Source organism: Molossus molossus, unplaced genomic scaffold (assembly GCF_014108415.1).
Source record: "Molossus molossus isolate mMolMol1 unplaced genomic scaffold, mMolMol1.p scaffold_m16_p_6, whole genome shotgun sequence".
NCBI lineage: Eukaryota > Metazoa > Chordata > Mammalia > Chiroptera > Molossidae > Molossus > Molossus molossus.
The window spans coordinates 8200345-8215189 of record NW_023425399.1 but is presented as its reverse complement, the minus strand read 5'-3'; the positions used below and the strand labels follow the sequence as shown (position 1 = coordinate 8215189).

The window sequence follows — 14845 nt, the reverse complement described above, 5'->3', positions numbered from 1 at the left end:
GATGCTGGAGGAGGGTGGGCCGTGCGAGCCGGGACTTTAGTCTTTAAATGAAAGGGTCTTTGAGGATAACCGTTTCTATCCTGGATGCTCGCTGGATCACCTGCGGAGCTTTAAAAACAACCGGTGCCCTAGCCCCACCCCTGGGATTCTGGCTGAGTCTCCGGGAGGCCTGGCTTCTCGGCTCCTGTAAACTCCCCGGGGCCTTCCAACGTGCAGCAGCGGCTGGGAACCTGGGACCCACTGCCCCCCGGATTCCAATGAAAGGGACCGTTTACACCGATGGTTCTCAAACTCGGATGTATGTTGAAATCACCTGGCAAACTTCAAAAATAGTGACGCGTAGGTTCCAACGCGAGACTGTGTGTGGCCCAAACTTGGGAAGTTTTATAAGAGCCCCAAGAGGTTGCAATCCGCCGGCGAGTTTGGGGATCTCTTGTTTACCAGCGGGCGCGAGGGCCGGGCGCAGTGAGCAGCGCGCGCCACTGGGCGGCGCTGCCCACTCGGCCCGGCGCTTCGCCAGGCGCGCGCCGCAGCCGCCTGGTGCGCACCTGACCCGCCTCCGCCAGGCGGTCCGCGGGGCATGCAGCCGGCCGGGGGCGGGACTCCGAGGCCGGGCCGCGGGGACCGGCTCCCGGGCAGCCTCGGCCAGCTGGCCCCCGCCGCGCCCCTGATGCTGCTCGTGGACGCCGGCCGGCCGGAGCCCGTGCGCAGCGGAGCATGCGAGCTCGCGCTCATCCTGACTCCCGAGCCCGGGGCGGAGGTACAGGACGGGGTTGGAGGCGCGGGAGGCGAGGCTTGGGTGGGGGCCGGGGGCCGCGCATCCTCGGGGAGGAGTGCACTGGGGCGGCCCCGGCGCCTGCTGCTCCGACCCGGACCGCGGCTCACCTGCAGCATCCTCTCGCAGCCGGCGCGGGGGCTCCGGGTCGGGGTAGCGGCGTGAGGAGGGCCCTCGTTTGCAGAGCGCAGACACGCTAGGGCTACCCGGAGATGCGGGGCAGGTGGCGCCGGCTTCCTCTTCCAGCCACCCCCACACACACCAGGGGACCCAGACTCGGCCCCCACCCCACCCAAGGCCTCCAGCCTCGGCCCGGACGTCGGAGCTGCTGCCCTTCGCCAGGCTGGGCCCCGAGGGAGGACGACCCCTGCCAGGGCCCTGGGCCGCTCTGCCCGAGCTGCTCGCCAGGGGCCCAGGAGGAGGCTGACAGGCTGCGTCTGTGCGCGGACTCGCTGGGCCTCGGTCCCGTCTGTTGCTAGGAGGGAAAATACCTCGTCTCTGCCTGTACTTGCTATTTTAAACGCACAGAATAAAAAGATCTAAAAAGAGACCCTTCTTCCAGCAGAAGCCAATCTGTTGACAGTGCCGTGAAAAAGTTACTTGCCCAAGTTCACCAGGAGCTATTTCGGTAGAGCTACAAACTCAACTCATTCTCTCTCTAAATCTCGAAAGCAGTACAGAAGGATATAAAGTAAAGGGAGCACCTTCTCCCTGTTCTCCCCCCCCCCCCCGCCCTAGTTCCCTGAGATAACCGTCAGTAAGAGATTGGTGTACAACATTGCACACATTTTTAAAAAATGCATGTACAGATGTGGGAATGCATATAAATAGTGATGTATATTCGTTTTTCTAAAACCCCACTTGATACTGTTGCAACTCGCTTTTCTTCACTCGAAACAGCATGGACTAATGGGGAGTGACCGCTAATGATAAGGTACAGGGCTGCTTTTGAGGGTGATGAAAATGTTCTGGAATTAGTGGTGATGGTTACACAACTTTGCGAATATACCGAAAACCACTGAACTGTACACTTTTAAAAGGGTGAAGTTTATGGTTTGTGAATGATATCTCAGTTTTTTAAAATAGCATGTCCGATAGAAATCTAATCTGAACTACAAATATGAGCCATCCATGTAATTTTAAATGTTCTAGGAGCCACATAATAAAGGGAAAATAAACAGGTGCAATTTGTTTCAATTATTTAAAATCACAGTGCATCCAGTATATCTATCATTTCAATATGTCATCAGTGTAAAAGGAATTTTTCATGAGATTTATATATTCTTTTTTGTTTTGTACTAAGTGTTTAAAATCAGGTTTTATTTTTGCGTGTACGTGCCCCTAGCGGGAACCGAACCCAGGACTCTCTGGTCTGTAGGCTGATGCTCCAACCACTGAGCCAAACCGGCCAGGCCTGAAATCAGGTTTTTAATATAGAACTTACAATGCGTCTCAATTGGGACTAGCCACACTTTAGTGCTCAATCATCATCTGAGGCTGGTGGCTCCCGTGGGAGAGAGTGTAGGTCTACATCATTCTTTGGCTTCCTAGTACCTCACAATTAAATAACAATGTCTCCTTTTCCTGGGCACGTACTGTGTGCAGCTGTGTGCTGAGCGCTGTTCGTGGGTTGTGGTGCCGCATGCTGGCAGTGACCCAGTGACCAGGAGGCGGGTATGTCGATTGTATAGCTGAGAAGACCGAGGCCTTGAGGAACAAGGGACATCCTATGTGTGCACTGTAACTTATGACCCATGCCCCCAGAGATGGGCATTTAGCTTGTCTACAGATTTTTACTGGTGTAAGTAACCTGAGTGTCTTTTTTTGTCCCTTCTCTCCCTTACTCTCAGCAGTGAGATGTCGCTGTGCCCGGTGGCTAAACCTCAGCTTCATTTAGTCTCTATTAGGGACAGCTTTCAAGAGAAACTGCGTGCATTAACTTCATTTCCTCACTCAGGGCTCTCTTTAAATCAGACACAGGTTGGCTCACACTCATTTGTACGGGCCTTAATGAGGAGCCCAGCTCCCTGTAGCTCTATGGGGCAATAAACCCACTCAGAGCCCTTGTGGAGGTTTATTTACCAAAAGAAGCAGAAATGATCAGAGGAGAGTCATCTGCAGCCTCTGCTTCAAGCTTAATTCATTAGCAGGTCCCTGAGCTGAGGCTGTCTGCAGATGGGCAAGTGAGCAGGAGAAGCGAGGTCTGGTTTGGGAACAGGCCGGGGCAGCAGGTACCTCCCCCACCGGCCCTTCTCCTAAGACCACCTTGGGCTTTTAAGCGGAGCAGTAGAGCCTCAGGCCAGCCCACTCCAGTCCTAGGGGAGCCTTCAGTTCCTGGTGAAACGGACCTGCTTCATTGAATACCTTGAACCCCTACTATGGGCCAGGTGCTGTTAACCACAGCAATAAAACACGCGAGGGCACAATAAACACAGAACACGTAAAACCTCTGCATCGTGAGGAATGCCATGGAGAGTGTAATGTGGAGTGGTGTGATAGCAGGTGTCTGTCTCCGGGAGACAAGGGGGGAAGGCCCCTCGGAGAAAGCCGAGACCTAGTGGTAACCATGGAGGGATGTGCAGGGAAGCGGAAGAACAGAGCTCCAAGATCCAGGAGGGTGAATAGCGGAGGGACGCTGACTTTTTCTGGGTGAGATCAGGGAGGGCTTCCCTGAGGCGGCGTCAGTTTAGGCTGAGCCCTGGAGCATGAATAGGGGTTGGCTGAAAGGGAGAAGAAAAATATTCCAGGCGGAGAGACTAGACCTTGCAAAGGCCCTGGGTGGATGAAGCAGGTGTTATTTGGGATATAAGTGCCGCAGGTAGGGAGCAGGGGAGACCTGGCTAGTGGGGAGGGCGAAGCCATGCCCAGGACTGTGCACTGTCTCCCGGGACGCAGGAGCTGCTGAGAGCAGCATGTCGAGATTGGCTGGCAGGTGAGCGTTTGACTATTTCCAGTGCCCTTGGGATTTTCTGTCCCACCAGTTTTGTGTGTGTGTTTACTTTCTTTTTCTGGTTCGAACTTCCTATTTTGGGGGACGTTTCAGGGAGGTCTCCGGAAGCTGCTTTAAGGTGTCAGGGAGAGAGATGTTTGCCTCTTGGGTGCCCCCTGACTTAAGATGGAGGGGAGCTCAGGGCCCTCCCAAATAGTTGAGCACTGCTACCCACACCCACAGGTACATTTCTGAGCAGGCTCTTTCAGAATCCCACTTGGTGTCTGTGCTGGGGCACAAGGCAGGTGTGGCCCACAGACGGGGTTAACGGCCCAGAGGGGAGGACATGAAGCCAGCACTTGCTCACACCGGGGTCTGGGCTTGAATGAACAGAGGGTGATGTGGAGAAGGATGATGTGGAGGAGGAGCCTGGGTCCTTTAACCACACGTGGATTAGATTACGGATTGCTGTGATTGGTTTAATCCAGAGAGGATTTTTAAAATGGAGAATTTTCATTTTTAAAAAATCTGAGCTTCTTATTGATTTAAAATAATGAAGAGTATGGTCATCCCAGGTCCATGTTTCCTACTTGCAGCCCCGTTTGCCACAGTCCCCACTCTTCCCTATCGTTCCCCCATGCCGAAGGTGTAATCAGTTACCATTTGCCCTTGGGCTTGAACTTTTGATTTTTCTGCAGTCATGATAAGAGGAAAGAGGAACTCTTTCTCCAAACCATGTGCCTGGACTAAAGTAGGAAAGTGTAGATTAGCCAAAGATGCCCTTGAGTTAAAAAAAAACAAAATGTAGAAGAGGCAGTTCTTTGTGGAAGCAGATAATATTCTGTGGAGTCCAACCTGCAAACACCCTGTGCCTATGAGAACCCCCTCCCCCACATGTGTTCTACCCTTTAGACATTCAAGCTTTAGAAGTTCTGATTAGAAGCCTGTAGGGCCCTGGCCGGTTTGGCTCAGCAGTTAGAGCGTCGGCCTGCGGTCCAGAGAGACCCCGGTTTGGTTCCTGCTCAGGGCATGTACCTCGGTTGCAGTTTGTCCCCGACCCTGGTTGGGTCGTGTGGGTGGCAGCCACTCGATGTGTCCCTTTCACGTAGATGTTTCTCTCTCTCTTCCTCCCGCTCTATCTGAACAAAAAATGAAAAAATGAGGATTAAAAAAAAAAAGGAAGCCTGTGGGTAGAGCCAGGGCACAGTCTACTCGGTCTCAAGCTGTAGCTCTGTGTTAACTTGCTCCTCGGATCTATGACAGACCTGCTGTGTGCTGGGCCCTGCGCTGGGCGCCAGGGAGAGGCCAGCGAGACAAGGGCGGTGCCTCCCTCAAGGCCTGGGGCAGCGGTCGGATGAGCAGACTAATAACGATCCGAGTAACTACGTGGTGATCAATGCCCTAAAGGAGACACCCGAATGGGGTGGGATGGAGACGCAGGGAGGCCTGGAAGGGACCACAGGGCAAAGGTCTGAGACCTCGGTGATCCAGGGGAGAGTGGGCAGGGCCACTCCAGGGCCCGGCCACGGGGTGGAGACTGCATCTGATCGGGGCCGCGGACAGAGGCTCTGAGCAGGGCAAGCTGGGTGTGAGCTGGGAGAGATTGGTGAACAGATGGCTGCTGTCTGGGTGTGTCGGAGGCGCTAGGGTGGCGGCTGGGAGACCACTGATGTGCCCGTCAGGTGGACGTGGACTGAGCCGGCCGCACCCCTGAATCAGAGCCTTCGGGAGTGTGAGGAGCCAAGGCCAATGCAGGCGCTGGAAGAGGATCCGCCTCTGTTAGTAGGAAGCTCCCCTCTTTCTCCTGCTGCGAAAGGAGCCGCCCCAGCTCCGCACAGCCTCTTCCCACAGGGGGGCTGTGCTGTGGGGGAGGGTCAGCCCAGAGCTTGGCCAGAGGCTCCCAGTCTGGCTGACCCTCAGCACCAACCGAGACGCTTGAACACAGACCGGTCCCCAGAGAGTGGAAACCACCCAGGGGCCATCAGCACGGGCTGGGCGCGGGGAGGCTCCTGCGCAGTGGCCAGCTGCCCACGGCCTGAGTCAGCTCTAAGTGCACCGTCCCTGCCAACCGCAGCGCCACGAAGGCAAAAGGCAAGACACACCGAGGGGTGCGCGGTGTCAGTAACTTAAAAGAGCAAAAACACCGATTTCATGCATCTCTAGATAGGAGATTAAGTTAAACCCGTCCCTAGGGGTGGGGTAGTGGGTAACCAAGGTCATGAGTGCTGACATAGGGCGTGGTTCCCAAACTTTGCCAATATTGGAGTCATCGGGGGATCCTCGGAAAAAAAAAAAAAATACTGGTGCCTGGCTCCACCCTTGGACTGTCTGATGCCACTGGTGTGGGTGCCACCTGGACACTAGGATTCTAACAGCTCCCCAGCTGGAGCGGCCAGTCCGATTGGTCTGTTGGAAAATCACTGCGGCTGCTGGTGGAGAACTGGAGGGGTGCCCAGGCCTGGGGATCCGGGCTTGAAACACACTCCTCCCCTGGTGATCCTGATGGCCACCTGTTTGGGGAACCGTGGCCTGGCCTGCCTGCTGCTGCCTGCACCTGGCACCGAGTGACTCTACATATCTGTCGAAGGAACATCCTTTACAGACGCGTGGACCCCCTGCCCTGGCCCTCCTGCCCCTGGTCAGGCGGGGCTGAGTGTCCGAAGACGGGAGCCCCTGAGCCTCGGCCGGGCTCAGATCTCGGCTCTGCGCTCGGTGCCTCTCGGTGCCTTGTCTCCTCTCACGTGCCAGCGGTAGTGTTTGATGAGCTGAGCCACGGGAAGCGCTTGGCGCAGGGTCTGGCCCATAGGAAGCAGTCTGGGGACATGAGCTGTGAGTATTCATGCGTTCACTGCGAGATGTCTACTGAGCAGGTGCGACATGGTGCCAGGCGCCGGGAGGTGGGCGTGCGTGAGGGGCGTTTCCTCCTCGGGGTTTTCCGTCCCGGCAGGTGGGAAGGTGGGGTGACGGACGCACGCTGACGGTTCGGTGCAGGGTTTGGCAGTGGGCGATGTCAGCCCTTCGCTTGTGCTGAAGATCACGAATTTTCACTCACCGCATGGCCTCCTGTAGGCCTGGACATCGGTCTTAACTCTGACCTGCGTGCCCGAGGCCCGGCACAGAGACCGGCGTTCAGCTTGCAGAACACAGCTGCCAGGCACATGGCCCAGAGGAGCCCCCGGCTGTCTGAAGCTGTCTTGGGGTCTGCAAGTGTGGCCTGTGGGTTCTTTCAAAGTAAATCGGAGTTGATTTTGCTTTTTAAATAACTTTTGTTTTAAAAATTAAAAAGTGGCCCTGGCCGGTTTGGCTCAGCGATTAGAGCATCGGCCTGCAGACCAGAGAGACCCGGGTTCGGTTCCCGCTAGGGGCATGTACCTCAGTTGCAGTTTGTCCCCAGCCCTGGTTGGGGTCATGTGGGTGGCAACCACTCGATGTGTCTCTCTCATGTTGATGTTTCTCTCTCCCTCTTCCTCCCTCTCTCCCTCCCGCTCTATCTGAAGATAAATGCAAAAATGTCCTCAGGTAAGGGGAAAAAATGTGCATGCCTGCTACAAAATCCCGAGGCCCCAGCGAGCCCTCCCAGCCTGGTCCTCAGCCCTGCTGTTCTCTGCGGAGGCTGCTCAGGTCTGGGTCCCCGTCCCCACTCGCCACCTCCCCTTCTGCATCGTGTTCCTCTCCCTTAATATGTCTTTGAGATCTTTCCAGAAGAGTGCACAGAGAGCTGCCCACTTATTTTAGCTGCTAAACAGAATTTCAGGGCCGAGTTATCCAGGTAATCGTGCCTCTGTTGGTGGGCATTTAGGTTACTTGGAGTCTGGCTATTACGACGCCTACTGCGGTGAGGATGTCCATTTGCCACGTTGAACCTCTGCAAATAGGTCTGTAGGATGAACACCTCGTGGGGGCCTACCCGGCCTTTTACATTTTGGCCACTGTTGCCAAATTAACCTCCTTCGCGGTCAGGGCCAGGGCGAATGTAGAGTAAAGTAGTCAGTCCTTTCTGGATTCTCACCTCGAGATCAAGGGTCCTTCTGGGGCCAGCGAGGGAACTCTTGTTTGTCCTGCTTTGGGGGCCAGGGAGGAAGGAGTTCTGGGTCCCCATTTGGGGATGTAGATTGTCAACAGATGTGCCAGGTCCTTCGGGCGTCCACAGGGCTGTGTGGAGAAGCCCTCGTTCATGGCTTGCCCCAGCTCCAGGGATCTTCCGACTGTCATTTCAGCTCTTTCATCCCGCGCACAGAGATGAGGCTGCTTTTTCTGCCGCCCATCGGGCTGGTAGAAGGAGAAACACCGACACCCAAAAACCTTCACTTTCGCTGTCGTGTGAAGGGGCCACCACGCGTGCTTTGGGGGAAGAGGTGACATTCCCGTCATGTCGCGTACGCCTGGCGCAGCCTGGCTAAAGGAAGGGGCAGGTGTAGGGTGTGCAAGCAAAGCCAAACACCCACCCGGAGTGCCACGCAGCTGCAGGTGGATGTTCTTTGGCTGGCACAGCGATTTTGATTCAAAAAAATGCTCAGTAGTTGCCAATTTCTCAAAAGTGGGAGTTTCCGATAAAAATCCAAATGTCTGGCCTCTAAATATGTTGCAGCAGAAGGTGCAGGACTTGACTTCGGCGGTCCTGTGCCTGGCCCGGGCCGAGCAGACCTTGCAGTTTCTAGGAGGATTCTGTGTGTGTGTGTGTTTACAGCATTACTGAGACATAATTCACATACCACACAACTCACCCATTGGAAGTGTACAATTTAACGATGTTTTGTATAGTCACGGAATTGCACAGCCATCAACCACACACCATTCTAGAACATTTTCATGACGCCCAAAGAAACCCTCTTCCCCTGAGCTCTCAGTCTCCCAAGACCCCACTGATCTTCTTTCTGTCTCTCTAGATTTGTCTTTTCTGGACATTTCATTTATGTTTGTGTTTTAAAGTCACCTGTAGGCCGGAGGTTTGAACGTCCTGTTTAGCCTGTGAACAGGTTTGTTTGGCCATCGTGGATTTTTTTGAGTTGGGAGAATTTGCATGAATACCTGGACCTTCGTTTGCCTTGAACAAAGCAGGTTTGGCACGTTCCCATCTGGAACAATCTGCTAGAGCCCTCTTCAGATGGGGCAGCGGGTCTCCTGTTTGCCACAGTCCCCACCCCTCCCTGGTGTCTCCCCACCCGGAGTGTCAGCTGCTGTTTATTGTCCTGCTTGTGCTGCTGTGTTTCTTAGAGAAAAGTAAAGGGTCTCTGTCAAAAGTAGGAAGCTGAAAACAAGCAGTGTGCTGAAACGATTCTTAAGCATGGACCACCTCCCTCCTGCCCATTTCCTGCCTGGTTTCTGGGTCCCTTTAAGTTTGGACACCGTGGTAGAGTCCAAGTTACCATCATCTCTTTTATGGATACACATCTCGCTGAGAGTAACCCAGAGAAGTTGTTTAATTGACCCTCCTCAGCTTCCATCTCGAGACAGACAGAGTCTGAGGATTGTTCTCCTCCAGTTTTCAAATGGGGAAACCGAGGCACAGAGATGCTCAGAGATGTGCTGAAGACCGCACAGCAGTCTAGACCGCCGTTGCCAGGCGGGGGCTCCTCCAGGAGAGTGAATTTCCTCTCCCCTTTCCTTGTTCCCTTTGCTCTCCTCGCTGCCGCCGTCTTTCCTTCCTGCAGTGACCATTCACTGAGCAGTGTGTTGGTGACCAGTTGTCGGGTAACAAACCTTAGTGGCTAGAAGCAGCTACCACTTATGGGGCACGGTTTTGCAGGCGGCGGGGCTCATCTGAGCAGTTCTTCTGCTCCCCTGGTGTCAGCTGAGCCTACTCAACGGGCTGCATTCAACTGGAGGCTTGGTCACACCGCAGGGTCCCACATGGCCTCACGTATGTATCAGGCCGCTGGCGTTGTCGGCTGAGCATCTCGGTTCCCCTCCACGTGGCCTCTCCAGCAGAGTTGCCTGGGCTTCTTCACACGACCTTTGTCTTCCAAGAGGGTGACTCAGATGCTGCAAAGTCTCTTGAGGCCTAGACCCAGAAGTCACAGAGCCTCGCTTCTGCCACAGTCTATCGGTCATAGGCCCGGCGATTCAGGGGTGAGGAGGAATGGATCCCATCTTCGTGGGCAAAGTCATATTGCACAAAGGTGTGTAGGACGGGGGGAGGTGGAGGGCCAGCTTTAGAAACACAAGCACCTACTATGTGCCAGGCATTGTTCTAGGCCCATCCTGGGAATACATAGGGGATTAAAAGAAAGTACAACCCCTGCCCTCCAGGAGCCTATTTTGGTGGGGGAAAATGACAGGAAACAAGAAAAATATATAGTATGGTAGTAAAACTAAAGAGAAATAAATTGGGTCAGGACAGGGAGTGGTGGGTGAGTTGCAAGGTCAGGGGAGGCCTCACTGAGGAGAGACATTTGAGCAAAGGAAACATAGGATGAGCTTTACTGGTAAAGGGAACGGCAGATGCAAAGGCCCTGGGGTGAGGACATGGCTGGTGTGGTTGATGGGGAGTGAGCAGCAGGTGATGAGTCGGAGAGGAGGTGGAGGATCCAGATGGTATAGGGAAGGGGGCGGGCCTCTGTTTGGCATTACTGAGTGAGGTGGAGAACAGGAGATAATTCTTTTTAAATTAAGATACTGTAATTCATAATATAAAACTGACCATTTTAAAGTATATAATTCAGTATGTTTTAGTGTGTTCACTATGTTGTACAAACATCACCATGACCTAATTCCATCACCCAAAAAAGAAACCTGTGACCATTAGCAGTTGTTCCCCAGACCCCCTTCCTCTCATCCCTTGGGAACAGACAACCACTCATACACTTTCTGTCTCTGAGGATTTGCCTCTCTGGACATTCACATCAGAGATTATGCAATACACGACCCTTGTGTCTGCCTTCTGTCGCTCAGCATGTTCTCAGGGTTCACCGTGCTGTGGCGTGTGTCGGGATGTCTTTCCTTTTATTACTGAATATTATTCCATTGTGTGGCTAGACCCCATTTTGTCCATTCATCTGCCGATGGACGTGAGTTATTTCCACTTTTCAGCTAGTATGGATACTGGCCAAGTTTTTGTAACAATGTATGTTTTGGAGATGTTTGGATGAAGGGAGATGTTTTGGATATATAGCTGGATCATCAGGTAACTATATTTAACTTTGTAATTTTTAATTATTGATTTTAGGTGGGGGGTGGGGAGAGAGACATCGGTTTGTTGCTCCACTTATTTATGCATTCATTGGTTGCTTCTGGTACGTGCCCTGACCGGAGATCGAACCTGCAACCTCGGTGCATCGAGACAATGCTCTAACCAGCCGAGCCCCCCGGCCAGGGTCTCTGTGTAACCTTTCGAGGGGCTGCCAGCCTGGTTCCCAAAGCTGCTGCCCAGTGTCACGGCCCCACCAGCAGGCTAAGAGGGTTCCACTTGCTCCATGTCCTCCCAACGCTTCCTGTTTCCCTTTTCTGTGCCCGTAGCCATCCGGGGGCTGCGGTGGAAGATTTGGAGCTGAGGAGGGCGTTGGTTTTAACAGGATCTTTCGGGGGAGTAGACTGAAGGGGAGCAAAAGAGGAAGCGGGGGCCAGTGAGCAAGCTTCTGCACTGGTCCCAGCAAGAGAGGACAGTACCTTGCACCAGGGCGGTGGCAAGGGAGGTGGGGAGAAGTCGGATTGGGGATACATTTTTAGGGCAGAACCGAGAGAACGCGTGTTCAGGTGGATGGGATGAGGGTTGAGAAAGAACAATGCGTCGAGGACGCTCCCAGGTATCTGGCCGGGCAACTGGACAACGGTGTTTCCATTTGTTGAGTTGGAGAAGACATGGGTGGAGGGTCTTTTTGTGTTTTCTTATGCCAGTCACTTAGTGGGCAGGGGCCAGCCCCCCACCCCCTTTTTTCTGCCAGCCCAGCTGGGAAGTTTTGATTGGCAGTTTGGGAGGGGGGGGGGTGTGGAAGAAGAAAGCAAACACTATAATTCACACATGTTTAAAAAAAAATGTCCACTGGCCAAGCCCTGAATGTTACTTAAAATGAGCCATTTGTGTCCTTCCCCTCAGAGTGGGACAATTTGTGCCCAGGGAGTCACAAAGGACGCTGAGGCCATTCATTTTGATGATGGGCTGGTTAAAAGGGTGTGTGGGCTGCAGCCTGCAGGCCTCTGGGTTCTGAGGCCACTTAGGGGATTATCTAGAGGGAAAATTGTCCCGGGAATGATTTGTGGGCATGGCGGGGCGCTAATCCTGAGCTCCTTCCTGTGGGTCAGGAATGTCTTTGGGCTCGTTCCTCCCTCAGCCCACCAGTCAGCAAACACTTCCTGGGGTTTCTCCTGCTTGGGGGTGCTGCCCTAAGTACCAGGAGGGAGGTGGGGGGCACTGCAGCTGACAGGTAGCAGTAAAGGGGACACAGTGTCTCCTCCCCCAGGAGCATCTCGGTGGTTACAGTCATCAGCTCTGCAGTCAGAGTGCTCAGGGCCAAATCTGGCTTCTGTATTTATGAGCTGTGTGACCTTGAGCAAGTGACTTAAGCTTTCTGGTCCTTTGTTTCTCAGTCCAGCAAAGGGGGAAACTCCAGCACCTACTGTAAGTTCTCCTGAGCCTCAAATGAGATCATCCATACCTAGAGATTGGCCCTTGTGTTTATGATCCAGTGAGAGATACAGAAAGCATCCACTTATGGTGCACCTACTGTGTGCTGTTAGAGGTGTGCCGTTAGAGGACTCAGCCACATGCAGTGTGTCAGGGCAGCTTCCTAACAGACCCCGGGGGAGCCAACTAAAATGCAGAGGGTGAGCCCTTGGGTTAAGGTCACAGGGCCTGGCAAAAGAGAAGACGGGATTTGAACCCAGGACCAACTAACCTCCCTTCTGCACATGTCAGGGTGGGCTGAGGTGTGCTTCCCACAAGCAAGACCATCAGGCCCATCTTGGGAAGGAGGCAGCCCGTCCAGCTGAGCAGGTCTCGTGTACCGTGCTCTGCAGGGCGTCGCCAGCACCCACCTGTGCCCGGCTCCCCCTCTGTCCTCGTTCTCTGCATCAGAAGGAACAACCCACCCTCTCCCACCTTCCTTCTCCCTTAGAACATTCAAGACTTTTTTTTTTGCCATGATTTCACTTGGAGGGAGAGCTTCCCGTGTGTGTCCCAGTCGCCCCTCCGCTGAGGTTGCCTTGCCCCGTCAGCCTCCCCCGTTCAGGCCCAGAAATAGTCCCAGCTGTGAGATGAAGGTTCCAGAGCTTAAAACTGCAACCGGGTCCTATTTATACTCCAGCCGGAAAGATGTTTTTTGCACAGTGGTTTATTTTGTTGTGGTGACGACGGCGCACACTGCAAGCCGCCGGCTCAGGCACTGTGTAAACATTTCTCGGGGACAAGTGGGTGGCGAGGAGCCTTCAGGTGTGGGGGGCGGTGCCAGGCCTGCCCAGAAATGTCTGGTGTCGCCTCCCTAGAACAGGATGGTCTGGCCTGGGAGGCCAGAGCATGAGGCTCCCAGCTGCCTGGTAGTTAACACACCGACCACGCAGGGGTTCATACGCCGTGGGAGCTGTACCTACTCGAGGGGGGAAAGGTTCAAGCCAATTTTGACACAAGTGCTGAAATCCGGGTTACAAGTTGGCAGACCCTCACACGTCCGTGTTTAGCTTGGCCCGTGGAGCGTGAAAAAAAAATGGTTTTTTGAATTGGTGCCACTATTTAAAAATTGGGACATTTCCCATAAAATGAGAATCTCTGGCCTCTCTGGAAAAATGAAAGGGATCTGGTCCCCCTGGGCCTGCTTCCTGGGGCTGCTCGGGGCTGGCTGCTCAGCACTTGGAGGTCACCGCGAGACCCAGGGGCGTGCCGCCGCCCATTCGCCTCACTGCCTGGCCCTGGACCCTTCAGACAGCAGGGAACCTCCTCGTCTCCCTCGTCAGATGCCCCAGCCCCTCCGCTCCAGGCCGCAGTAAGCCCCGTGAATAGGGTCTCCAGCGAAACCACAGGTGCCCAGTGAGCATGTGAATTTCAGGTACACAGTGAAGAGTATTTTAGCTGAGCATGTCCCCTAGCTCTTCCCAGTTTGGTCCAGTCACCGCAGGCCCCTGTCCGTTGGCCACACACACATCTTGGTGTCGGCACGTGGTTCAGTGTACAGTCTGCATCTTGCACAAATCATGTTTCCTCTCTGGGGTGTTTCTTGGGGCGTTTCTCAGAGTTTGTAAGAGCTCGCGTTGAAGCTGCGTGAGGATCCTGGACCGCCACGGGCTAGCTGTGTGGCCTTGAGCGGGTTCCCTCCTCGCTCCGAGCCTCAGTTTCCTCATCTGAGCAGCAAGGAGGATAAGGGTGGCTTTGTTGTGTCCTGTTGGCGTTCACGGCGTCTCTTCGCAAAGCCGCGTCGAGTGGCTGGTCCGTGGCGGCCAGTGCTCAGGTGTCCAGGTCGCGGCCAGCTCGTCGCTCTTGCAGACGGGGCTGGAGGGGTTTGCAGAGGAAAGGAGGTCTAGCAGGAACTGGGCAGATAATCCTGAGATTGCGTTTGCCTTTTTTTTTTTTTTTTTTTTAGATGAAGGGCATTTGTCTCCCTGGAAACCACTTGCTAATCTCCGGGATGTTGTCTCTTTTCAGGCGAAGGAGGTGGAGGAGGCCATCGAGGAGATGCTCCTCAGGCTGCAGGAGTTCTGCTGCCTGGCTGACACGGTGAGCCTGCCTGGGAGGGGCATCTAGACCCAGCCGGACGCCAGGCCTCCTGGGGTTTTCCTGGGAGGCCATTTGGGTGGTGAGTTAGCAACCAGAGGGAGTGGGGCAGCGGCCGGCGGTGGGAGGGACCCCCTCCCCCCCACTTGGTCACACGCTCCACACCAAGGCGTCCTGGGGCGGCCATCTTGCTAGCGTCCTTCCCCCAGATGGCTTTCTTGCACGGAGGAGCCGGGAGCGGGCCACCAGGTGGCACTCTCGGCACCGACGCGCGTTCAGTGGGGATGCTGACTATATTTAACTCTCCTCGGTGCAGGCCCCAGGCAGACATGGAGACGGCAGGAAATGGCTGCAGGCCGGCCAGGCCCAGCGGGAGCCCTGGCCCAGGCCCTGCCCGTGGTGGCAGTGGCGTCCCTCCCACATCCTTTTGCCCTCCACTCTGCCTCCTACCCTGCTTGTTGTTTTTTGGATCAGATCCCCCGGGCTGGGTGGGGAAGACCATGGA

The 14845-nt window shown here is 54.6% G+C and overlaps 1 protein-coding gene across 2 annotated transcripts in view; it reads left to right on the top strand.

The window, feature by feature from the left end:
- Positions 1–580: 580 nt before the first annotated feature.
- BCAS4 (breast carcinoma amplified sequence 4) overlaps positions 581–14845 on the top strand; it is a 48821-nt gene continuing 34556 nt past the window's right edge. For both annotated transcript variants that reach the window (XM_036245672.1, XM_036245671.1), the window contains exons 1-2: positions 581–760; positions 14272–14343. In XM_036245672.1, coding sequence (XP_036101565.1) covers positions 581–760; positions 14272–14343 — 252 coding nt within the window. The remainder of the gene's footprint in view (positions 761–14271; positions 14344–14845) is intronic.